Consider the following 25,182-nt stretch of genomic DNA (forward strand, 5'->3'; position numbering starts at 1 on the left):
AATATTCATTGATGCTAGATCAGTATCTTGACCTGTCGTATTTCGTAAATAGGTTTTAATTCTCTTTAAACTTGAAAAACTTGTTTCCAGTAATGCTATTGAAACAGGCAATAACGCCGTAAAATCTTGAAAACATTCAAAAAAGACGTGTTGTTCACAGCTTCTAAAGCTTCGAGATCATTCCGAAAATGCTTGTTTGAAGTTCGCTATTTCCACATTTTCACCTCCGCAAGAAAATTTTGTTCTGAACAGTTGATCACCCTTTCATAAAAAGAAAAATATTTTTGAGCTTTTTAGTGTCAAATTCGTGCTTTGGGAAAAATACACAAAAATTTTCTAACACTGATCTGTGGCCAAGAAAGCGGCTTTTCAAATGAGCGATGTAAGTATTAAGAAAGGGAATATATAAGGCAATGCGATAGTATTCCTCAGTGTCGTTCGTTTTCAAGTTGAAGCGATTCATTTGGCGCCTACTGTAGCGTGTTACCTTTATTTCTGTACCTAGTTCGCTACATACTTCTTCAATTAAAAATAAAATAAAAGTATTTTTCGGCATTAAGTCGCATTCCTTCGAACTTTTTTAAAGCGTCGTCCGCTAATCTAATGGCTTCTGCGAGATCTTCATCAGGCGATTGTAATTGCCGGCTGAGAGGTAGAACGACTGCATGTACGGATTGCATTATTAAGCAGGAAATTTGAAATTCTGCAGCAGAAATCGCAGCGACGAGCTGAGAGGCCGTAGTTGAAGTCTCCGGATCCTTCCAAGTTACGTTTCTTTTTAATGATTTAATCAGGAACGGATGCAATTCGACGTATGTATGTCGACACGGCTTCATGGCTTTCAGCCCATATTGTTGGGCATACAGATTTCAGTTTTCGACATTCATTTCTAGACTTCTCAATTTCGCTTGTCAACACTTCTGATCGTTTTAGCCAACGGAAAAAGTTGTGTAACAATCCAATTTTTCCTGGTGCATTTCAGATACCAACAACCTCGCAGGCTGAGTTGATTGCTAGATTAAAGCTATGTGCCATGCAATGTACATAGATCGCTAAAGTTTTCGCAATACAACTATCCTTATACCCATTTTTGTGAACAAGGCAACACGTTTTCGCGAGGGAACTGCTATATTAAAAATACGTTGAGTAATAAAACTTTTCGTAAAATCCCCCCCGATGATTTTACCGGCAGAAAACCACACTAAATCGTTGTTTTTTCTGGATGAATATCTTCAGCAGGTAATTTTGCTTGTTTACATAACCATTGAACCAAAAATGGACATCATCGCTGAACAAAATTTGGCTCGAAAATGTGGAATCTGTTTAGGATTTGTCAAGAGCCCATAGAGCGTAGCTTTCCATACGTTAGTTCGAATTGCTGCGAATGGCGCCGCAACGACTCTCCACGGTCTTCGTGTATACTCTCAGCTAGAGCTGCTATATTTTTTTCACTGCGTGCTAAACGTAGTCTATTCGGTCGAATATTATGCCATAATGAATGCTGGGTTTCAAGATGGGTGATTGTGTTGCGAATCGCACGTTCAGGAAGCGCGCGAAATACATTCTTTACAGAAGGTATTTTTGTAATAAAATTGAACGATTAGTAAACTTTGTTCAGGCGTAAGTCTTTCCATTATGAAACGCCAAACAATACTGATTAAAAATTATATGAAAACTTGTATATTGAAAATGTACATCAACTTGGATCACCCGTTATTTTTGTCACGTGCAAAGCTGAATTACTTATCAAAAAGTCTTATAATAGCCGACCGCAATTTGAACCTTCTACCCACGAGTCGAATCAAGTCTAGAATCCGATAAAAAAAAAAATTTGTAAGGAATTTTTTATAAAACGACAATATTATGGCGCTGACAAAAAATCGGCGTGAAAATGTTCTGATAAAATATATTTATTTCTAATAAAAATAATTCAAAACACTTCCGAACACGTGATTTACACATCTTTAGGAACATCTATAATCTTCAACTAAATGTCAAAAAGAAAAATAGCAGTTAAATATTTTTTTTTCAACGAAATTGTTTAAAAAAATTTTATTGCAAATTACTAATTAAAAATTTTTTTTACCAACGTTAATTGATAAAAATATATATTTTTGCATATATTTCAATATAATTTCATAAGTGAACGTGAGCTTTGAAGAAAGTCTACAGAATCCGCTTATTACTGAAAACCAAGTGAAGCTCCATACTCATGTATCACAATCAGTACATTTATGCGCGTGAGCGTCGCCGCTTTGGACGCCAACCCTTGCTTAGCGATCGCACACAGCTGATGCTCAGCATACAGCCGAGTCAACGCATGCGCAACTCATATATCTTACGTAATCCAATGAATAGCAGCACACAGCTGAGCGATCAAATGGCCTATAGCTGGGTGGAGACGGATAATGTCACCTACGCCGAGCATGGCATGTATCATTACGAGGGCGGCTGGCCGCGCGAAGTGAACATCAACGACGAAGAGTCGACAATGCGTTACCGCAAGAAAATCGAGCGAGAGGACAATTGGGGTGTGCAGGTAATGCATCTGATACACACATCAATGGATGTGACGGCACAAAATAGCGCAGTAAATATTTATCAAGAATTTTTCGTCGACTTGCCACCAGAGCTGGGTAAGGACATACGCATGCCATTTGAGGCGCGACAATGCAATATATTTCATGATCCGCTAAAACCCACACGACCTATCACCGTGCTCGACTGGATGCCGAGCGAACGGCGCAAATTCCTATCGCAGCCGACCAACTTCAACCGGGTGGCACCATTACGCACACCAGTAATCACCACAAAGCCGATAGCTGACACAGAAGACGGAGATGAAAATATTCAAACTATACAGGAGACAGCGCGTACCGATGGCAATCCAAACTCGTTCTATGTCTGGGACCAAGGCAACGCTTTGAGTCCAGAGGTGGTGCTCGAATCGACGGAGCCGGTGCGACGTGCACATTTTTGTCCACGTGATGATAATTTTATAGCCGCAGGACTCCAATCTGGCATGGTAGCTCTGTGGGATGCGCGGAATGGTGGTAAGCCCTTAAAAATTTCACCGCTCGAGGCCGCACATCGTGAGGAGGCCGCTGCCTTGTGTTGGGTGCATTCGAAATCGAACTCTGAGTTCTACAGCGGTTCGTATGACGGCTCTGTGAAATATTGGGATGGTCGCGACTTGGAAACACCCATACAGGAAATTTTACTCGATCCCGAACCAACCGACGAACAAAAGAACGAACGCGCACATGGCGTAACAGTGTTGGAATTCGAATATACCATACCGGTGCGTTATATTATAGCCAGCGATCAGGGTTACATATTTATCGGCAATCGTAAGGGTATGTTGCCGACAGAAGTGTTAATCTCCAATTATCGCCTCTTCTCGGGTCCGATACGTACGATCGAACGTAATCCGTTTTTTGTGAAGAATTTTCTAATTGCCGCCGATTGGTGTGTGAAAATCTGGGCGGAGGAATGTAAAGGTGCGCCCACGACACTACTAATGAAGAAGAAGAATGAAATGTTGTGTGGCACGTGGAGTCCCGCGCGTTGTTCGCTCTTCGTCACTGGTGATGCGCGCGGCGAAGTCGACTTTTGGGACATACTATTGCATCAGAGAAAACCCATATTTACGCTGAAATTGAAGCAGCCCATAAAATATGTCAAGTTTCGTCCGGATGGTAAATACTTGGCAGTGGCGCTGGAAAATGGTGATATACAACTGTTTGAGCTAGATCCGGCTTTGAGACAGAGCGCCGCTAAGGACAAAGCATTGCTAATGGCGGTGAGCATGATTAATAAATGGCAACACTATATATTTTTAAAACATATTTACATAAAAAGTTATCCCTTACAGCTCTTCGAGCGCGAACTTTTCCGCTCCAAATTGCTGGAAGGGCGTGTCGAGGAAGTAAAACTCAAACGCAAGACATCGCTCCTCGAAGCTGACACCAAACAACGCGAGGCCGAATTGGATTTGATGGCTGAACTTGATCCCGATGACCCAGACCAATTCTTGCAGATTATCGAAAATGACACTGAATTCAAGGATATGTTGAAAATATTCAAGGACAGCACGTTCAATATTGATAAGAAGCGACAAGAACGACAATTCGTCATGGAGCGCACCGATTTCGAGAAAGTCGAAGGAGAACCGGATTTAGAGGGACTTACCGCCGAAGAGATTGCGGCAGTACAAGGTACCTCTAGCATTAATACCGTAGGTGGTTTGGGTGATGCGGCTAATGCAACGGGCGCGGGTACGGTAGCCGCTGGCGGTAAGGGCGCCGCTAATGCGGTCGGTGCTGCGGGTGCAGTAGCCGCCCCCGGTGCGGAAGAAAAAGAAGCCACAGTTGGCGATAAACGCATAAAAGTGCTGAAGCGTATGGCGGACAAGGATAAATAATTGACAGATAAATATATTTTTTATAAGAAAACTATATTCTACATTTATGGAAATAAAACTACATTTTGTTATTGTGGTTTGTTATTAATACACGCAAATTTTTTCTGCTAACTCTGGTATCTGTATAATTCTCATATCCACCACAATAACGCTCATTTGTCGGCGTACAGCGCTCACTTTACGCACCAAGAGCTTCACCTCAAAATAATCCATCAGAAATTTCCATTTGCATTGCGCTTTCTCATGCTCGCTTAGCGTTTGATACTCGTTTGGGGTTAGCGCGAGCACGCGTTCGGCTATAGCGCCTGAGAGACGCGCTTCTACCAATGTACCAGTATGATCACTAAATTTCACATTAATATTGAAAAAGCTTTCGTACTGCGCGCCATCGTGGTTGAGTGAAAATTCCAGCTGGCATTTAGGCGCATCACACTCGTTCTGATTTCTCGTAAGCAAACTGTGACAGGACTTGCTGGTTGAGAGTAGAGTAATTTGATGGTATGATATGACCTTTATATAGCATTTGCTCTTACCATCTGCGAGCGATGATTTGACCGATGCCATCAAAGTCGAAATGCGTCAGCATGGCATAGACAACGGCGGTGAATTGCTCTTTGTCATCTTTGAGTTCGCCTTCAGCGCGCGCGTACAGCTGTTTAACTGTCATCCGAGTTTTTATTTCAGCAGCTAGAATATTGTTCAAACTGTGTAGTTATGAAATTTTCAACACAACTGCTTACCATCTACTTGACTATTCATTGTGTATGCCAACGAATCCCAAGGCTTCGTTGTTATAGTAGCGGCAAACTGCATTACGGCATCCACCTCCGCGCCAATGGGGTTCTCATAGACCAAAGTCCGTCCACTGAATGTTAGCGTGGTGCTTTTGTAAAAATCCGAGAACGCAAGCTTCACTTCTATCAAATGCAACACCGTGTGCATACCTTCCCAATATTGTTGCGCGCGCAGTATCCAATCGGCCTGCCAAATGCTCAGCATAACACCGTCACTGTAGCTGCTGTCGATCACAATCAACTCAAGACAACTTAGCATTTCACCACTGCGTTTACTGCGCACCTCTTTGACCGGGCGCTGTGCCGCCACCAAAACCAGTAAATCGACGTATTGCTCTTTGGCGCTGCTTTCCTTCACAACGCTGCGCACATCCTGTAATTTCAGCGCACTGCAGAGCGCCTTATGTGGCACGCGACGCAAATTGTGTAACTCATGAAAGGCATCTATAACGCGGTAGTTGTTAGTGTCCAACCGACCTTGACCTTCATTTAGCACCAGAGAGAACGGCACGGTTGGCAGCGGTTGAAAGCGCGCATTATCCGCCAAAGTGGATTTGTCGTGCACCAGCGTGGGCACGACGCTCGGCGAGATGACATCGATGATGTCATAAATCTTGAATTTACGATTATATTCAACGACCAGCTCCTTGGTGCCCCAAACTTTACAATTGATGATGTGTCGTTTGGAGTCACGCAGCGTAAAGCTCATAACGCCACGAAATTCAGGTGAATCGCGTACGAGAAAAGTCTTTGGCGTTGCCTTTGTGAGTATAATGGCAGTAATTAAGGCGTTTTTTAGCTCTGCATTGAGCTCAGCTATTTTTTTGGGCGCAACGCCTGTCATTTTTTATAGATTCACGGAAAATTATGTATTTGAACAAATTATTTACGATAAAAATAACGGTTAATTGACCGTTAACTAAGTAACAGTGCTGCCATTGCACAAACTGAATAGTAGAGTTATTAAGCGATGTTGCCAGGCAACTGCAGTTTATTATTTTAATATGGATTTAATAGTTGCATTCCTTCAGTTGTGCTGAAAATGTGTTGAAATTATTTAGTTTTTAACAATAGCTAAAAAAAATCATAAAATGGAGTATAATTTTAAGAAAGAGCGACGCACCTTCGGCGCTAGTGCGAGCTTCAGCGACAAAGATGAGGTTATCTTTTCGGAAAACTCTTCGCAAGAGCTCGCTAAGAGCTACATACTTAAGAATCCGATGGATCGCGCAACGCTTTTCACCCGACAAATGGCGTTGAGTGAGGCAAACACAGAACGCGCGACATACAAACATGTTGGTATCACGCATAACGAAGGTGGTTGGCCTAAAGATATTAATATGTCCGATCCGGAGCAGACGGTGCGTTATAAAAGGAAAATTGAGAAAGACGAAAACTACATAACGCAAGTTATGAACCTCACTAAACCAATGGAACATTACATACATCAAAATAATGCGGTGAATATTTATGAAAATTATTTTGAGGATCTCGATCCGGCGCCATTGCCTGAACCGTGTCGCTCACGCACCGTTAACGTTTATCGTGATCCCAATCCCTTAAAAGTGCCGGTCACACATTTGTCGTGGTCACCGGATGGTGGAATTAAAATGGCAGTCAGTCATTGTGACATGAAATTTCAGGGTGATAAAACGGGGCAGCGTTGCAATTCGTACATTTGGGAGATTGAGAATCCAAATGAACCGTTTCTAACGCTCGAACCGAAAGTGCCGTGTGTATGTTTGGAATACAATCAGAAGGATCCAACAAGTTTGGTTAGTGGCATGTATAATGGGCAGGTGGCCGCTTGGGATACGCGACATGGCAAGTTTCCAGTGATGATTAGTGAACGTGAGATATGTCATCGTGATCCAGTTAACTCGGTATTGTGGAATAATTCGAAGAGTGGCACGGAATTCTTCTCTGGTGGTTCCGATGGACAAGTGCTATGGTGGGATACGCGTAAATTGAGTGAACCGTTGGATAAATTATTGATGGATCCAATACGTAGTGACGAGCAAGATCTGGCACGTTCCTTTGGCGTTTCGGTGCTAGAGTATGAAACTACAATACCAACACGTTTTATGGCTGGCACCGAAATGGGTATGCTATTCTCGTGTAATCGCAAGGGCAAAACACCCATGGAGAAGATACAGATACGGGTGAGCTATAATTGAAGCAATATTTGCATACAGTGTTCCATTACACATATTCTCCCTAGATGATGTGTCACTTGGGCCCGGTGTATGCCATTACGCGAAATCCGGCCTTTGTAAAGAATTTCCTAACCGTCGGCGATTGGTGTGCGCGCATTTGGTCCGAAGATTGCCGTGAGAGCTCGATAATATGGACAAAAAATAGTGACGCTATGCTGACCGATGGCGCTTGGAGTTACACGAAGTAAAGAAACATCGAAGTTAAAAATATAAATTAGTGTTTTACTTAAAGTATTAAATATAATTCTATTGATTTTCAGGGTTTCGCAATTCTTCATCACGCGCATGGATGGCGTTCTCGACACTTGGGATCTATTGCAACAACAAAATCAACCAGTTTTAACAGTAAAAGTTTGTGATGAGCCACTGCATTGTGTGCGCACGAATGAAAACGGTAAATATGTCAGCTGCGGCAGCAAGCATGGTGCAACTTTTCTTATCGAAGTATCCGATAACATGGTGATGTCAGCGAAAAATGACAAACCGTTGCTGACGGCGGTGAGTGAGCGTATTTTTCTTAGTATTTCTAGAAGATTTACACTTTTGCAAATATTACAAAAAAACATTAATAGTCTTTATTACATTAGTTATCGATTTTTGTGTAGTAACTATCGATTTTTCATTATAGATGTTTGAACGTGAAAATCGCAGAGAGAAAATTTTGGAAGCTAAATCACGTGAAATCAAGCTGAAAGTCAAGACGAATCAAGGTCAGGATCAAGGTGATCTAACCATGCTCAACGGGCGCATTAATGTTGCGCCATTTAAAGATGCTTGTGAGCAGGCAGCGGCAGAGTATTTCGTAGCTGTAGAGCAGGAACGTTTAAGACGTATACCTGGCAACAAGCGTAGGTGATCTATTATTGTTTTTCCACTCATTATGTAAAAGAAACAATAATTAACTTTTTTCTAACATTTTATAGAAGAAGGGGATGAAGCTGATCCGTCTGACATCGACAGCGCTAGAACTTGAACGAAATTAATGAAATTCTACTATAAATACTGGTAGCACATATTAAAAAATTGAAGTTACGCTTTTGTTGTTGCTTACATGGCAAAAATAAAAATAAGCAACATTTAACACACGGTTTGATTTCCTATTTTTTTTTTTTTTTTTTTGTAATATATTGTTTTATTTGTAAGAATATGCAGAATAAAACGTAAATATTAAACTCGATTTTGATCTAAATCGATAATATGGACAAATGCAATCTAATGTAATTTATCGGTATAAATATATTTTATGCCAATCTTTTTCTTTATTAAATTGATTGAAACAATGTGTAACCCTGTGTTTAGGTAACGTGCTGTTTTCCAACACTCTTACGCTCTTATCGCGATGTGACAGCTCACTTTGCCATTGACGTTTTATTTGTTCATGTGTTTCCTGTTAATTTTTGGCGATAGTTCTTAAATTTCAACAAAACATCGCGAAATTTAAGTCTAAAAACTTGTAAATATTAATCGGGATGCAAAACAGTGCAATGGTTAAGCTTAACACCGTTTACTATAATATCATCAACGTGTCGTAGCTTTTTCCTTAGCGCTACCGTGATAAAAGGCGAACAGCTGATTTCACTAGTTGCTCTGTGCTCAGGTGCCTACGTGACTCATGAACATGTGCCAATGGTGGACAAACTTCAAAAGCCAACAATAACAACAACAATACGTGCGAAATAACACCAAAAACAAAAGAAAACACAGCGAGGGTAAACAAAAATGCAACACCAAGCCCAAGCAAAGAAATATTAACGGCGAACGCAAATCAATTACTGCGGCGGTGCAGAGCAAACCAGACGTATATTTTGGGCAAAAGTGTTGAAACAAGTTTGTGTATAAAAATGACGTTATAATATTTATAATATAATAAAACATTACAGTTATTAAAGTTGTGAGAAGCAGCAGTCAACAGAAGAGTATTTAGACAACTTTAATAAATTTTCACTAATTGAGTAATACAAATTGTTTAATATAATAATTGTGTACTAGTGTCAATGGTCAAAAAATAAAGAGATTGTGTAAAGTTTAATGACATAAAGTGAGCTTATTTAACAAAATAAAATAGAATTAATCTCGTGATTTGCCACAAACCAAAGCAACAACACTAATCTAAGGCAACAACAAAACCCAAACACCAAGGTAAGTCTTGCGAAAAGCTGCTTGACATCAATCGTATTAAAAATAGCCACATATTCTTATTCACACATATGCATTTGTACATCCATACGTCTATTTGTTTGCATAATAGTTATGTATGCCTTGCAATTGAGTAACTGTTGGTATAATAACCAAATTCATTAATAAGCTTCTGTCTTGGGTAAGATTTTACCACTACGTGACTACAATAATTTTTGCAGTTATATTGCTAATTGCTGCATTTAAGTATATTTGCAAATATGTATGTGAATACTTTTGGGCGAGCCCCCTTTTTAAAATTACAACGATAACGCTTGCCGGCGTTCCACGTGAAAATCTCAAAGTTTTCTGAGCATCAGAAGGACCGTTTGCAACGCCTTTTATTTTTGAAACTTACAATTACTTGTGTTAGCGGACATATTTCTCTATATCATGTCTGGAAATCTTTTCGCTGGGTTGTTTCTGTTGCAGCTTTTGCATAGTGCAAATTGCTCACGTAGGCCACCGCTTTTTGTGGTATACATACATACATACATATGTACATATCTAAATACCTTTCTACTTATTGCATATACATTACTTTTCTTTGTCAGTTAGATTGTATTCGGGTGTGATAAATTAGCATTTTCTTAATTAGCTAAAAATATAGACAATTTACTCGTTTTTTGTTATTGTTTTTGACGGAAATGTGTTTAGTAATTAGTTATATATATAACTAAACACAAAACACAATTAAAAATCGCAATGCTGTTCAGCAAATGTTGTACAACTTGGTATATAAAGCAAGTAATCGGCGCATTTATATGCAATTAGTTCAGATTTCCGCATTTAGTTTAATTTTTTTGTTTACTTTTAATATTTTATAATAACCTTTTTTGTGTTAAGTATCGAATCATTTTAAAAACCTTATGACCAACATGGTCTCAAACTTTATTTTGTATGAAAAATCGGTGTTCCCCCTGATTCGCATTAAGCCTTATACTAAAGAGCTGAAATTGGGTTAATATATGTAGTTATGAATCATCAGTTGTTTGCTTTAAATTATACATTTTTATAAATTCGCGTAATAATAAAACCAGTTTTAATGCATTTATATTGAGTGTGTGCGCACAAGAACTTTCAAAAATGCGTCATAAAGTTTAATAAGCTCAACTTTGTGCGGCACATAGCAAAAAAAAATTCATTACAACTTCGAAGTTATTACTAAGAACTTTTTGCTGAAAAAGGTGGCATGCATGTATACGTAATAAGTAGCAACGCCTTTCTTGAATTAAGCAATAATATTTAATTAGCAATAATTCAAGCAGATTTGTTATACATACAATATTCGAAATGTATCATTAAGTCCTGAACAGAGGGCAAGTTTGCCACGAAGTTTTCTAACAAACAGAAGGCAACTTCAGAGACGTTATAAATTATTTTTATGTGTAATAATTTGAGTTAATATATATATGATGAGATTTATACACGAAATTTATATACAACAATTTTTTTAGATAGATAAAATCAAGTTTTTGTATGAAATTACATGGTTTCAGTTCAACCTATGTCAATGTTTTTTTCTTGATTTCATTCATAACGTACTAAAATTTCAAGAGGAATTGAATATACAAACCATTTTGCGATAAGCAATGTAGTCAAAATATTATTTAACTCTAGAAAGATAACCTTAATACATATACATATATTGTATAATTTGATAACGGTGATGATGTCTGTCTGATCTTTGAAGTGTTTGAAGTGAATCGAATTTATTTTATAATTTTTTTGTATAAATGATCCAAAATTCCTTTATTTATTCACAAGCATACATAAACTAATTACTAAAAAGTTATCAACAAGTTAAAAAGCAGAATTATTTATTTATTTTTTATTTTTTCTTATCGCAGCACAATGTTGGATATAATCCCGCCAGTCAACATGGACTTAACACTTAAAGAAGCTGCCACTAACGCCACGACCAACAATGAAATCGTTGTGGTGCGCGCCAAGCCGAAGAAAGTCTTCAAGCCCAAAGCGCGCATCAATCGCATTCCACAGTCACTGCTCGATGATCCAGTGCTGCAGAAGGCCATCGATCGTCTGCCATCCAATTACAACTTTGAGCTGCACAAAACCATCTGGCGCATACGTGATATGAAAGCTAAGCGCGTAGCATTGCAACTACCCGAGGGACTGCTTATGTATTCAATGATTATTGCTGATATAATTGAACGTTTCACCGATGCCGACACCGTCATCATGGGTGACGTCACTTATGGCGCCTGTTGTGTGGACGATTACACCGCCAAGGCTTTGGGTGCTGATTTATTGGTGCATTATGGACATAGCTGTCTCATACCGGTCGATCAGACCAGTGACATTAAAGTGCTATATGTCTTTGTGGATATTAAAATTGATCCATTACATTTCATCGATTCCGTTAAAATGAATTTCAAACCGACTGATGGCCAAATTGCGCTCGTGAGTACAATACAATTTGTGACAACGCTACAAGCGGCTTCCGCCGAACTTAAAGCAGCTGGCTATGATGTGATTGTGCCACAAGCGAAACCCTTAAGTCCCGGAGAAATATTGGGTTGCACATCGCCTGAATTGCCTGCCACCGCTAAGGTGCTGATTTATCTCGGCGATGGTCGTTTCCATTTGGAATCGTCTATGATAGCGAATCCTACTTTGAAAGCATATAAATATGACCCTTACGATAAAAAATTCACCATTGAGGAATATGATCATCGCGCTATGCAGTCAATACGTTATCGCGAAATAGAACGTGCACAGTCTGCCAAGAAGATTGGCATTATTGTCGGTACTTTGGGCAGACAAGGCAGTAGTCGTGTGCATAAATTTCTCGAAAAGCGTTTGCATGCCAAAGGTTATGCTACAACAACAATTTTGTTATCTGAGATATTTCCACAAAAGTTGGCGCTATTTGCCGGCATTGATGCATTTGTGCAAATTGCGTGTCCACGCTTATCCATAGATTGGGGCACCGCCTTTGCCAAACCATTACTGAATCCATATGAACTGTCGGTTGTGTTAGGTGATGTCGAGTTTACGCCACATAACGTAGCACCGAAAAACAATGCATATCCAATGGACTTCTATGCGACCGGCAGTCTGGGTCCATGGACACCTAATTTTAAACCACCAGCTGTGGGTGAGTGTGATAACAACCCGTCTGAGGCGTGTTGTGGCCGCTGTGTGCGTGCGGAATTGGAAAAGGACAACAACGATGCAGCACGTGCAGCCACGATAGAAGACATATTGGACTTTAAGAAAGGATAAACGTAGATTTTCTTCAAATATAGTAATTAAATCAACTGGTTTACCCAGCTTTAGATTTAGTTAGTTTCACGGAGTGTTATATTAAGCGCAAGTGTTTGTTATTTGCATAAATTGGAAAAAGAAAAGATCAACAATGACTTATCGAATGCCTTTAAAATAAGAAATAAATTATATTATAAAAGTTAGCATACAAATCCTTTTGTAAAGGCTTTTATTTGCATTTTATCTTCACATAATGATTTTATTTTAGTTTTTTCATGTTTGTAATTATTTTTAATTATGTAGCTACACTTTTATGTAAAATAATTTATACATTTTAGCATTTTAATTTAGTTAGCTTCATTTATTTAATGCTTAGGTTTTTACATCGCGAAAATATATGAAATATTTTGTGTTTGCATGACATGTATAAAAAAAAAATACTAAAAAAATTCATTATATTATAAATTATGTATGTATGTAAATGCAGTGGCATGCTGAATAAACAAATTTGAAGTTAATAAAAACGATGTTTATTACCTGAATCAACGGGAAATTGTATTCACAATAATAATTATTATGTTGGATATTGCACAATCTTATATATATACATATGTATGTAACTTCTAGGCTATATAACAATTTGTTAGCACTGTAAAAATGGTATGAGTATTTTGCCTTCAAACGCGAAATTTCACTCGCCATTCCCTAGAACTTTGTATTTGGTTAGACACTACCTTCACGGAAGTAAATGTAATTTATTACTTGCTACCGACATTTTATGTCGTAAAGTAATTATTCAGAGGGTAAGCAATATCATAATCTCAAGCTACAGTCCCTACTATCGAGTCCAGTATGAATTTTGTGTATTTGATCTAACGCTTTATGCACGGAAGACATTCCATCGCGCTTTGATCTTCCTTGTCTGCTCCTGTTCAGATAGTCGTACAGACAATCCACGGGTATACCAAATACGATCAAATGTTCGGGAGACAGCCGTACATGACTTTTAGCCTCTGTGACCCGGCCCACACTCTACACTGCTGTCCGGTTTCCCAAAACACTTCTACCTGATATACGAACTGAGACAACTGCCTTGAGTGCTGCTCGACTGTCCACGTAGATATTAACTTTAGAGTTGCTTTTAATACATTAGAAAACTCAGCGGTTTTCCCATTAATAAAGACCTCTGCTTGAAATGCTAAATTACTAGTTTTAGTATTGCCTACTAAATAATTCATTCTTAGCCATTTCTATATGTGTGTACAATAAGTCGCTATTTGTGTTGAAAAAATACTGGCAGGATGAATTATAGTAATTTTAATGGCTGATTTTCTATAATTTTATAAACATTATTATGATTAGTTCAAATAAAATGTGTGCAAGTTTTTATATTCGTTTCAGTGAATAAATCGAACTCGTCCCACTTACCGAAGGGATTCAACAGAAAATCAAGTAACTGCTAATTAATTTTGCTCTCGGCAGAAAGCACAAAGTAATTGTTTTTGTTTTTAAGAACATGGCTCCTTTGACAAGTTCGTTTTGCTTAAATTATATTATTTTCTATGAACTCGCATTCCTTAATTTGTAAAATATTATATCTTGCCGGAATTTATTCGATATTAATTATTTATATCACTTCCTGAATATTGACTATTTGAACTCAATTAATGGCATATCCGTTTCCGTGAGTAATTATTTTGTTTCTCTTTAAACATATCAAAAGAAAATAAAAAACCCTATTTTTTTCTATCGTCTGGCAGCACCTACTATTGTTTTTGTTTTTCCTACTCACATCATTTTTATACTTTTATTCTACCTTTCTTAAATTTTCCTATTTGTTGTCGAAATTTCTTTTCATAATTAATGCAAAAAATATCTGAATAAATCGTATCATCATAATATAATTATTAAATCTGCTCTATTTCTACAAAAATGTTGAAAAGTAGTAACTTAGAAAGGTGAGTGCTATTAAAATAAGATTCTTAATCAAGTTATTTTGCAATACCTTCCAAGAGGGTCGACAGCTACAAGTGACACAACAATAACAACGAAATCTTATAAATATATGTAGGTCATAAAGCGTTGTTCGTGCTCGGTAGAGTCTGCCTAGTGATAAATTCACTCTATCAAACTGTGTTTTTAATTTATCAAGCAATTACTAAAGCAAATGCTGTATTTTCTTGTATTCAGTATTATTAATGCAGTGGAAGCGGAAGGTCAGCAACCGAACAGCGCAGCTGATTTGCAACAAGTGCCCGTAACGCTGCATAACAACAACAGCTTCAGTGCAGATGAGGCTATAACACAAGTGAATAGAAACACCTTCACGCCGTCCAATGGCATTGGTAAAAATAACAATGAGGTTTATAATATCGTTCGAACAACAAAAACCACCGATGAATTGCCCGATTCATTGGCTACCAAGCAGTTGGCCACAGGTCTCTTGCAAATTTTTGAGCCCCCACTAGTAAAAGCGCGCGGACAATTGAAGGAGCTCATGTAAGTTGCATGAATTTTCGTTTTGAATCTACACGTAAATTTTTAATGAACGTATTCTTAAAGTGGTAAACAGAATAAAATTTACATTGATTTATCGGCGGAAAAATTCAAATTGGATAACGCTGAGACGGCGAAGCTACACGAAATGGTAAGTGAATTTGATTTGTGGAGCTGCTATTTACAGTTATGTATGTATAGTATAAATATAAGCGAATATTTGTTTAGAAACTTCGAAGTTAGTTTATCAGTACATTTCTCGTTTTCGAGATCTATTTAATTTATTAAATACAATTTTTCGTCAGTCTTTTTGAATATACAAATATGCGACAATGTATAGATTCTCTTAAAATTGCTAGATAAATAGAAAAAATTGCTAACCAAACTAGCTGGAATTTTATCATAGTTGAAAGCAATAGAACGTTTATGGCAGCTGCTTATCGCAGAGCATTTCGTCTAGCATTAATTAGCTGAAATTATAATWAATAATAATAATTCTTCAATGTTTCGCTATAAAGTATATTAATAAATGATCAACGTGACGAGCTAAGTCTATTTAGGCATATGGGTCTGTCTGTAAATACGCGAACTAGTTTCTCCTTATCTTAAATGTGGCACACGTTACCCTTTGTCGGATCCGCCGATATCGGACCACTATAAACGAAAGATTTGTGTAGATTTCTGCACAAAATTTGGCATACAACATTGTCGAAGTCAACGTTAAAACTCTGAAGAAATTGTTCATATCGAAGCACTTTATCATATGTACAAGCTGAACAAAACAACCAACCAAAAGTAAAATTCTTTTATGGACTCTTTTGTACAGTATTATAGCTTGGGTACAGCCTAAATTGGCGTTTTATAATGTTTTATTACTATTTTACTTTATTGCTCTCACTGCTATTGTTGTTTTTCAGATGAACAATGTGAAAATTTATCGGGAAAAGTTGGTTAAGATTAAAAAGCAAATGCAAAGCATTTATCAGCGCAGTAAAGTGTTGAAGGTAATTATATACAGCATTGAGATTGTAAAACACACTTCTATTTTAAGTATTTACAACCTCTTGATTGTGTTGAGATAAGTGTTTATCTACAATAACTTTCGTCTAATTAAACAGAAACGCGCAATCCACGTGCAGGCCTGCAAACATAAAGAGCTACAACGCAAATTACAGAAACAACAACAGGAGGAATCTTTAATCGCCAAAAAGCAACAAACGCAAGCTGCGACGCAGTCAGAATGAAGTCACCAACAAGAGTAGTCAACGTGTTACGAAAGCCTTCTGGGAATTTTCGTATGTAAACTTGTGTTAGAAAAATATATACATATACATACATCAAAGACTTGCATATTATTTTAGTTAAAAAGTAAAATTTTATATATTTTATGTTACGAGTAAATATAAATGAATACAAATATTCGAAAGAAAAATAATGCCCTTGAGCGCCATGCCTTATCGTATATAGTACAATTTATGCTTAAGCTATAAATAACGCATGTTTAAAAATACTATAAAGCTAACAAAATTAATTTTATTTTCTATTTTTTTTTAAGTTTTTGTGCCCAGTAAAAAAGTTGTGCACAAAATTCAAATGCTTTGGTTTTGAAGCAACGAATGACGGTAGTAAAATTATTATTAAATAATTATAGAAAATAGTAAATATTACAGATGTAGATATGTATTTAGTGATTTCAAGCCAAGTGCACATATCGTAAGTATTTTGTAAACAGAAAACCTATTTCAATTAACAGCGCATTCAGAGAAACACATTAACACAGTAATTAACTAAGCAAGCATGAAGAATACTAGTTAGCACTAGCCTAAAACTTTGTGCACTTAAAGCAGTTGCGAAATTTGTAAGATTATTTTAATTACTTATTGCTTAATTAAATTAATACAATATAACCAATTGTGCTAACATAGTTTGTAAACACTAAGTATAGAACAAAATAATGCCTCTTGGATATTTAAAACACAAAAATGATTTGCTTGAAACAAAAACAGAAAAATAGTGAAAAAACACCAAGCATACCACAAAAATAACAGCTAACTTACTATTTTAATTATTTTATAACATATAAATACTATGTTGTTCTATTAACTGAGTTGGTACACGGCTTTCGCGTTAGCTGCGTGTAATTGCCACTCCTAATAAGTACGCAACAGGTTGAAAGTGTTCACAGCTCAGGGTAAAATAAAAACTTCAAAGCAAGTGCAGGTAGCTACAACACGTTCCTCAGCCATATAAAATACCGGTACACTGCATAACTGTTAACGCCAAAAAACTGTTCAACAGTTGTTTAGCATCTTTAATGTAATCGAATCACTTATTTATGCGACAATACTGTATTCTTGATCGTTGAGCATATGCATTGCATCGTTGGGCGTCAAATATTTAACAGCGCCTGCAAGTGTGTCGAAACGAGCGTTAAATAAATGCAAAGTAAATAAATAATATATAGTGTATAAGAAAATCAGGTAAGTTAAATATACAATACAACAAAATACAAAATGCAAATTATATAGAACGTTCTCCCAAGAAAGTCAATTTACAGACAAATATACGTCGGTAATGGTAATTGTAACAATTGATGTACAATCCTCATTTGCATGCAACACATTCACTCAGATATGCGCTGCGATATTTCTCTATATATCCGTATGCATGATGTACATGTTGACAGGCGTTGGCAAATAATTGTAATATTTATTAGCACAACTTAGATAAGATTTTCCAAGTTTAATACAAACAAATTTACGATAGGCAATAACAATACGCACAAGTATATAAATTTAAGTTTGTTCATAGCAGTTGACTATTAAAAATGATTAGTTAAAACTGAATTTGTAGTGCACAATGGGAAATAAATGCCTAACAAAGTAAATAAGATAAGAGCGTGTAGGTAATTAAAGATTTCGAAATTATGCTAAAGTGATAGAGAAAGTTTTGAAATTGACACTGATAGCGGGATCTACGATAATTCTTCAACGATTTTGCTTTCAAAAAGTATACATAGCAAAATTGTAGTTTTAAATTTTTTTTAATCATTGTTCTGTCATATTTTCCTTAAAAGCAGCAGAAATTTTTAAAATAGTTGATGTACGTACATTGTAAATGTAATATTCATTTCTGTACAACAAACCAAAAATCTATAACTTGGTGTGCTGTATCGGCAAAATTATATTATTTAAGTTACGTTTTCCACATACCGATTAACGCAGCAAATTTAATATTAATTTCTAAATAATAAGCCTCGAAGTCGTTGTTATTGCATGAACGCAAAAACATCCCCAATGAATTCTGAATTTATAAAATTTAACCGGCCTATTCGGGTTGCATGGACTCGTCCAGATTTGCAAATAGTGCATTAAAAAATGATAATATAAATGGGAAAACTTAAAATCGATTATTAATTATTAATCGATCGATTGAATTAAAATAGGAAATTTCATTTTTACATTTTGGTTCCTCCATTTTGTCTTTCTTTTGCAAGGGAAAGTACAGTTTAATGACATATCTACATGGTTGCCTCATTTACATATAATTACTTTTAATTATGATGCTCCAGTTATAAACACGGAAATGCTTCTTTTTTGTCGCTTCTTGGTTGTGGTTTTAATTTGGAAGGATTTTAATTTCAATTAAATAATAAAATTTTAAAATGAAATAAAAAATACCTATAAAATTAGATTTTTAATTTGTAAACCACAAAATCGAAATCTGAATTAAAAATTTAATTTTTAAATAAAAATTCTTGACAGAGAAAATTCGCATGCCTGATGATAATAGTAATTGTTATATAGAATAAACTATCAAGAAGCTTTTCTAAAACTGCTGTGTTGACAGCAAACCACTAATTTCGATTTTCGATAAAATAAATATGCTTAGATAAATGCGTTCCGTTATATTCTATAATACTCAACAAATCTCATCAAGTTACACCACATTTAATAACACAAAAATGTCAAAGCAAATGCCTGAGAGAACAAATTTTTCGAATATACTACAAATTACTTTCGAAATTACACAAACATTACAATTTCATGAATACATATACTTTCAAAGCACTAATTAAATAACGAAGCCTGCATGCAAATACTTTCAAAAATAATTAAATTTGATTTTTTGAGTTACCTGATGTTGATATTGTCGGAAATGCAATTTTTATACTGGCGCACGAGCATTTTGTACTTTAGTAAAGCTTTTACAGTTTTAATGTAACTAAAATTTATTTATTAAAATTGACATTTTTTGTATAAAAATACCAAAAACCTTGGAAAAAGTCACTAATTACTGATTTTTAATAACAGTTATTTAGAAATTTGATGAWTTTTTTTTTTTATAAAAAACTGTTTGGACAGTCATTTGAGCACATATTATATGAACAACACGTGAGTTATTTTTTTTATAGTACTGAACAGCTGACCTCGTTTTTCATTTATAAAATATCTTTAAATTTACAGTTGACCTCGTTTTTTCAATAATCAAAAATCTTAAATAAGGCCACACGATATGTAGCTAAAAAATCAATTTGGTGTGCAATTAACCCTTTGGAAATTATGTATAAAAACTTTTAACTTTTTACTTTATAACTTTAATAACGCGTAAATAGCAAGTTCACTACTATAAAATTATTATTTACCCCAAAAGTTCTTTTTGAGTACCAAATTGACTTCATACACACTTTCTTTACTCCCTAAGTTCAGCTTAAGTCAACATCTGTGAACTCAGTAGCAACACCCTTTGGGTTCGTTGCATGTACAGTCCAAATTTTACCGTTTTCTTCAGGTAAATGATTCACTTCTGGTGTAACATTGCCTACTATAACCGTTTGCTTACCATTAGCATCAGCATCGCCTTGGCCAGTGCGCTGCAAATGCCATTGCACCAACACATGCACGATAAATGCAATAAAGGCGAAAATGCCAAAAATCAGGAAAGTGCCACTGCCACTGACAGCGGCAAATAGATTACCCGCGATAAGGCTGCCCATAGATACACCCACACCTTCAAATATGGCACCGACTAAGCCCTGTGTGGTAGAAAAATTAATTTACAACTCGATTTGTTGTTAGGCATGCATCACAGTACTTACCTGCATAGTCGCCTCAGTGCCGCGCGGTGCCACAATACTCGCATACGAGGCCATGGTGGCGTAGAATATACCGAATGTGACACCGTTCAACATTTCAATGGGTAATACCCACCATGGATCCACCAACAGCGAATAGAGTATGAAACGCACACCGAAAGCAAAAAGCACTAAGCTCATAGAATTTATATGACCAATCTTACGCAATATCCAGCCGGAGAGGAAGAAAAAGGGCAATTCACCGCCAAAACTTTGTATACCCATGGCTATGCCTTCCAGTGTCTTCATGGAATTCTGACAACCCTCCAATTTTTCACCCAACTCATCCAAATACATGAAGAGAAAGTTCCAAACGAGCGCCGTGCAAAGGCCAATCGAGATACACCAAAGAAAGAAGATCACACAACGAATGGAGAGAAACATTTTGCCAACATCTTTGAGTATGTTGGGTGAGAGGTGTGTTTGCGTGTGCTGTAAAAGTATTGGAGATGTATAAGTCAACTAATAAAAGTAAAATAGGAAAAACACTATCTTTGGTTGCTATAATTCCGTTCACAAATTAAAAATATTTAACACACAAAAATTTAATTGTGATCGATCAGTTTGTATGGCAGTTATATGCTATAGTGGTCGGTTCTGAACAATGTGTAAGAATATTGTAACGTTGTCTTGGACAATAACACATGCCAAATAACAGTATCTTGTCAAATGAAAAATATTTGAACTTGATTTTGATGGTTGGTAAAATATAGTAGTCCTATATAGGCGATTTCGACTAATCAGCAGCTTCTTGCGGGGAAAATGATGTGTGCGAAATTTCATATCGATAGATTGGCAGACGGACATGACTAAATCGACTCAGCTCGACACACTATCCACATATGTATGCATATATATATGTATTAACATATGGAAAACTTAATAGATATACCCGATTCAATTCATTATGTGTCAAAATTATACTCGCCACACTCAGCAATACACTCAAACGCTTACCTTTAACTTGGTAGATGCGACCAAATCGAAACCTATTATCACCAATGTCATCCAAAACACGACTGTATAGTCTTTACTCGCGCTACCGTGCGACATTTGATCCACTAGCACTCCGGCAATAATGGAGAACACACCAAAACCAATGGAACCATATAACCTTTGTTTCCCATACAAATGATGACGATCGCCCAGTATTGAAAAGCATATCGCATCACCAATGCTCACCACCACCGCCATACCGATCCAACTTACGATGAGCATAATGAAGAAATACCAAAACTGATGCATACCCCACACATCAGCATTACTGATTGCAGTATTTTGTGTCAATTCACTTTGGAAATAATCATCATTGCATTCAATGTGACAGCTTGTATTGAATAACGGTTTATCATATGGACAATTTAATGTTATATTTTCACCATTCATTTGACCTCTATCATGTGGTATGACAAAGAATAAATGATCACCTGGCATTTCCATTTTACCCATGTCCAGAAATGTGGTGAAATTTAGTTGGGGACTGTTGCGATCGGGGCATGTAACATTTTTGTTGTTATTGTTATTGGTTGTACTATTGTTGTGCAACCAATTATCACAAACGAAATCAATTTTTTCTGGATCTGTTTGGCAATATAGCTGACACGTTAGCACCCGATCACCATAGTAACTCTCTAGATTGTTTTCTATGCACTTATCAATTTCGGAATAGTATTTTAACGTGGATGCGCCGCCGTGACAATTAAATTCCATCGTGGGCAGTGCTTGTGGAATGGTTGGTGTGAATTGTATGAGGAAAAAAGCTATAGCGGTGAGAACTTCGCCGATGAGGAAAAGTGTGCGATGGCGTTGGTAGCTGAAAGTATGTTTTGAAATTAATTTATAAATCACAAAGACCTTAAAAAATAAAAGCATTAATCATAAAATGTTTTTTTGTGAATTAGTTAACCGATTAATGATGTTGTTGTTGAAAATCATTTTTAGATATGAAGCCGAAGAGAAATCCGGGTACGACTCGTTTACATTGATTAATTGGGAGATGAATTTACAAAGAAATTTTCACATCAGAATACTATACCATATATTATATTTGCCTTACAAACTATACAATCAAAATCAAGGTTTTGTATGAAAAACTTTTCAATTTCACTAGATATCTTCACGAAATTCGGATTGGATTTTTGTGTAAGGCAAGGGTATAAACTGCGCGCAATTTTTCTGATCGGACCACTACAGCAATCAAGTTCTTTTATAAATTTTTTTGTTTATGAAGTGATTATGTACAGGCTTCGGTGCTGAGTTTAACTTTTTTTCTTGTTGTTATTAGTGTTGTTCTAACGGATCAAACTGTTTTAATCATATCAATCTTGAGAAGAAATACATATACATATATGTATGTACATCAATTACTTTTTGTTATTACAACAAAAACATATGCCTATCCCATCAATAAAATATTCAAAATCAATTGGTCTACCTACCGATCAGCAATGAATCCAAAAAGCGGCTTGGCCAGCATGCCAACAATGGGCAAAATTGTGTACATAGTACCGATGACCACTGTAGAGAAGCCTAATTGACGCGCCAATGTGGGCATAAAAGGCATTACCGGCGCCGTTCCTTCATAAAGAAAAAACAAGAACATAACCAATAAAAATTTAAAATCACCAATTCATTTCTGATATTTTTGATAGTGTACACAGTCATATCTTAACAAGTATGTGTAAACAATTAAGTAAAATATCAAAATAAATCACAAAAGTGTATTAATTATTAGGATGCATATGCTCATATGCGTATACATATATGTATGTATAAATATACAGCAGAACATGTGCATATGTTTCAAAATATACATACATACATATATAGCAATATAGTATAAAGAATATAGCAAAGTGGGTGATAACAAAATAAATGAACTGAAGTAAATTGAATTCAAATTGCAATCATAGTGAAAATATTTCAAAACTAAATATGGTATAACTTATAAAAAAGCTTATATAGAGATATGCATATATATGTAAGTATGTATGTATGTATGTATGTATATTTGTGCATAGCTGCATAAATAAATCACAATAACAGAATGTGGTATTAAACCCTTTTGAATAGATAGCTAAAAAATTGCACTTTATGAATTGACTCATATTACATATTCGTATAGATAAAGGTACAAGTACGTTATTGAATAGTTTTTATTATTGAACAAAGAAACTAGCACAATTTACAGTTAAAAAATGCTCACCTGCATTGAAAAAGAAATAATGTCCCTTCATCGGCAGCAGCTCCTTGTCAATTTTCGGTGCCATCGCTGCTCGTCTGCGTTACTCCACTCCAATGTGAACAATTCCAATGGTTAATTGTTACTAATTTTTATTGTATGATCAAACCTCCTTGGCGTGTTTGAAATTATCTTGCACGAGTATCTGTGTCTCGAAAATATTTTATTAATCTTTTTACGTGATATTTGCATCTTATTGTAACATTTTATATTATCATTTTGGTTTTCCCTTACCGTTGATAACGCCAGACGCTCTAACGTACATAAATAGACGTAATAACTATTGGTGAATTGTAATCTTTAAATAAAATGTTGTTTTTTGACGAGTACGCAGTATATTAAATGACTAGTTAATGTCAATGCGCCGACTTCTTTAATTCCAAATTAAGCGTATAATAATGCCTGTAAGCAGTTATCATTGCCTTATTGCTGCGTATACAATAATTAACATTATTTACTTAAAATCTTAAAAGATATACATATGTAGTTATAGTAGGAGTTAATGTGCTCAAGTTGTGTTTATTTGCTGAGGCGCGCACTTTTATGCAGTCTTCAAAGTTTTTGAATTCAAGTATGCGATAGTGTCCTATTACACTAAATATGTATGYATGTATGTAAGTATATATGCATCAAATTATTCAAATCACTTTGTAGACTCAGTGCAATCAAATGTATCTAGCATGCTAAACATTTTAAAACGGCCTTTGCACTTATGTATTTCTAATCTTTTTGTAAATATTTTATTCAGTCACTATCAGCTGATTAACTAAAATAAAGTAACAGTTATGTGTGGGTAATACAATCGTAGTATTTGTACTGCAACAATTAAGCTTGTAATTTTAATAATATTTCTAAATACTACAAATGCTCTGAGCTAAGTACTTTGACATTCTTTCGTAATAAAAAGCGTTATTATACACTATAATTGACCGAACATGCTTTGCATTAGACACACTTGTTTGAATTGCACAATTTTCTCACATGGTATTCGCCGCATATCCTCACACTTTCTTATTAGAACTTTTAATTTAACACGTTAACTTGCCAACACAGATGGCAAACTAATAGGTTGCGTGCAGAAATGTCGCTTGATTTTTACTTACACTGTGTAGCGTTTCATTCAATTTAACAATTTTTAAATAAAATGTGTGTTAAATGATATATAATAGACACTTGTCTGAGCGTTATTACATTTTCATTTGATTTCACGAAATGCAATAACGAAAGAGGGCAATTAAAAATGCTGAAATGTCAGAAATGATTGAAGTGTCAACGAATCAGATGCTCGATGTTGCTAGAGTGTGATTTGTGCAATAACATACGCGAGAGTATCTCGTAACTCGCAACATGTTGCTACGAATATTCAACTCAAGTGTCCAGTGTAGGCGTAACAAAAAAACTTTTATAAATTTTTCATTATTGCTGATTTATTATTAATGTTTAAGTCAATTCGCACTTATTTTTTAATTTGT

At 35.9% G+C, this 25,182-nt stretch overlaps 6 protein-coding genes across 13 annotated transcripts; 4 read left to right on the forward strand and 2 right to left on the reverse strand.

Moving 5' to 3' along the window:
* Positions 1 to 310: 310 nt before the first annotated feature.
* LOC108976404 (dynein intermediate chain 3, ciliary) lies at positions 311 to 4,464 on the forward strand. 2 transcript variants are annotated; one of them, XM_018945471.1, is made up of 3 exons: positions 311 to 382; positions 2,144 to 3,802; positions 3,875 to 4,464. In XM_018945471.1, the coding sequence occupies exons 2-3, from the start codon at positions 2,213 to 2,215 to the stop codon at positions 4,421 to 4,423; spliced, it is 2,139 nt and encodes a 712-aa protein (XP_018801016.1). In that variant the 5' UTR covers positions 311 to 382; positions 2,144 to 2,212; the 3' UTR covers positions 4,424 to 4,464. The 2 variants fall into 2 exon arrangements, with proteins under 2 accessions (XP_018801016.1, XP_018801015.1); XM_018945470.1 differs by lacking the exon at positions 311 to 382 and having other exon boundaries at positions 2,095 to 3,802.
* Positions 4,465 to 4,507: 43 nt separating this feature from the next.
* LOC108976381 (protein hold'em) lies at positions 4,508 to 6,061 on the reverse strand. Its single transcript, XM_018945440.1, has 3 exons — positions 5,164 to 6,061; positions 4,957 to 5,110; positions 4,508 to 4,895 (listed from the first exon to the last, which is right to left on the reverse strand). The coding sequence occupies exons 1-3, from the start codon at positions 6,059 to 6,061 to the stop codon at positions 4,508 to 4,510; spliced, it is 1,440 nt and encodes a 479-aa protein (XP_018800985.1).
* Positions 6,062 to 6,308: 247 nt separating this feature from the next.
* LOC108976407 (dynein intermediate chain 3, ciliary) lies at positions 6,309 to 8,406 on the forward strand. Its single transcript, XM_018945475.1, has 5 exons — positions 6,309 to 7,379; positions 7,439 to 7,617; positions 7,694 to 7,931; positions 8,062 to 8,281; positions 8,357 to 8,406. The coding sequence occupies exons 1-5, from the start codon at positions 6,309 to 6,311 to the stop codon at positions 8,404 to 8,406; spliced, it is 1,758 nt and encodes a 585-aa protein (XP_018801020.1).
* Positions 8,407 to 8,784: 378 nt separating this feature from the next.
* LOC108976387 (diphthamide biosynthesis protein 1) lies at positions 8,785 to 13,074 on the forward strand. The gene is made up of 2 exons (XM_018945447.1): positions 8,785 to 9,572; positions 11,459 to 13,074. The coding sequence occupies exon 2, from the start codon at positions 11,463 to 11,465 to the stop codon at positions 12,855 to 12,857; it is 1,395 nt and encodes a 464-aa protein (XP_018800992.1). The 5' UTR covers positions 8,785 to 9,572; positions 11,459 to 11,462; the 3' UTR covers positions 12,858 to 13,074.
* Positions 13,075 to 14,762: 1,688 nt separating this feature from the next.
* LOC108976420 (biogenesis of lysosome-related organelles complex 1 subunit 6) lies at positions 14,763 to 16,997 on the forward strand. The gene is made up of 5 exons (XM_018945509.1): positions 14,763 to 14,797; positions 15,030 to 15,338; positions 15,402 to 15,486; positions 16,253 to 16,339; positions 16,454 to 16,997. Exons 1-5 carry the CDS (start codon positions 14,772 to 14,774, stop codon positions 16,577 to 16,579), a joined length of 633 nt encoding a protein of 210 aa, XP_018801054.1. The 5' UTR covers positions 14,763 to 14,771; the 3' UTR covers positions 16,580 to 16,997.
* Positions 16,998 to 17,109: 112 nt separating this feature from the next.
* LOC108976419 (major facilitator superfamily domain-containing protein 6-like protein A) lies at positions 17,110 to 24,974 on the reverse strand. Of its 7 annotated transcripts, XR_001993944.1 has the most exons (9): positions 24,814 to 24,974; positions 23,945 to 24,139; positions 23,675 to 23,855; positions 22,908 to 23,046; positions 21,427 to 22,282; positions 20,434 to 20,901; positions 20,178 to 20,370; positions 19,473 to 19,559; positions 17,110 to 17,742 (listed from the first exon to the last, which is right to left on the reverse strand). XR_001993944.1 is itself a non-coding variant. In XM_018945507.1 (8 exons), the coding sequence occupies exons 3-8, from the start codon at positions 23,736 to 23,738 to the stop codon at positions 17,669 to 17,671; spliced, it is 1,794 nt and encodes a 597-aa protein (XP_018801052.1). In that variant the 5' UTR covers positions 23,739 to 23,855; positions 23,945 to 24,139; positions 24,814 to 24,973; the 3' UTR covers positions 17,110 to 17,668. The 7 variants fall into 7 exon arrangements, 6 of the variants coding, with proteins under 6 accessions (XP_018801052.1, XP_018801050.1, XP_018801049.1 ...); XM_018945507.1 differs by lacking the exon at positions 19,473 to 19,559 and having other exon boundaries at positions 24,814 to 24,973; XM_018945505.1 differs by lacking the exons at positions 17,110 to 17,742; positions 19,473 to 19,559 and having other exon boundaries at positions 19,738 to 20,370; positions 23,945 to 23,964.
* Positions 24,975 to 25,182: the final 208 nt, after the last annotated feature.

The sequence above is a fragment of the Bactrocera latifrons genome, unplaced genomic scaffold, assembly GCF_001853355.1.
Source record: "Bactrocera latifrons isolate USDA-ARS-PBARC rearing strain unplaced genomic scaffold, ASM185335v1 scaffold_76, whole genome shotgun sequence".
Lineage (NCBI taxonomy): Eukaryota > Metazoa > Arthropoda > Insecta > Diptera > Tephritidae > Bactrocera > Bactrocera latifrons.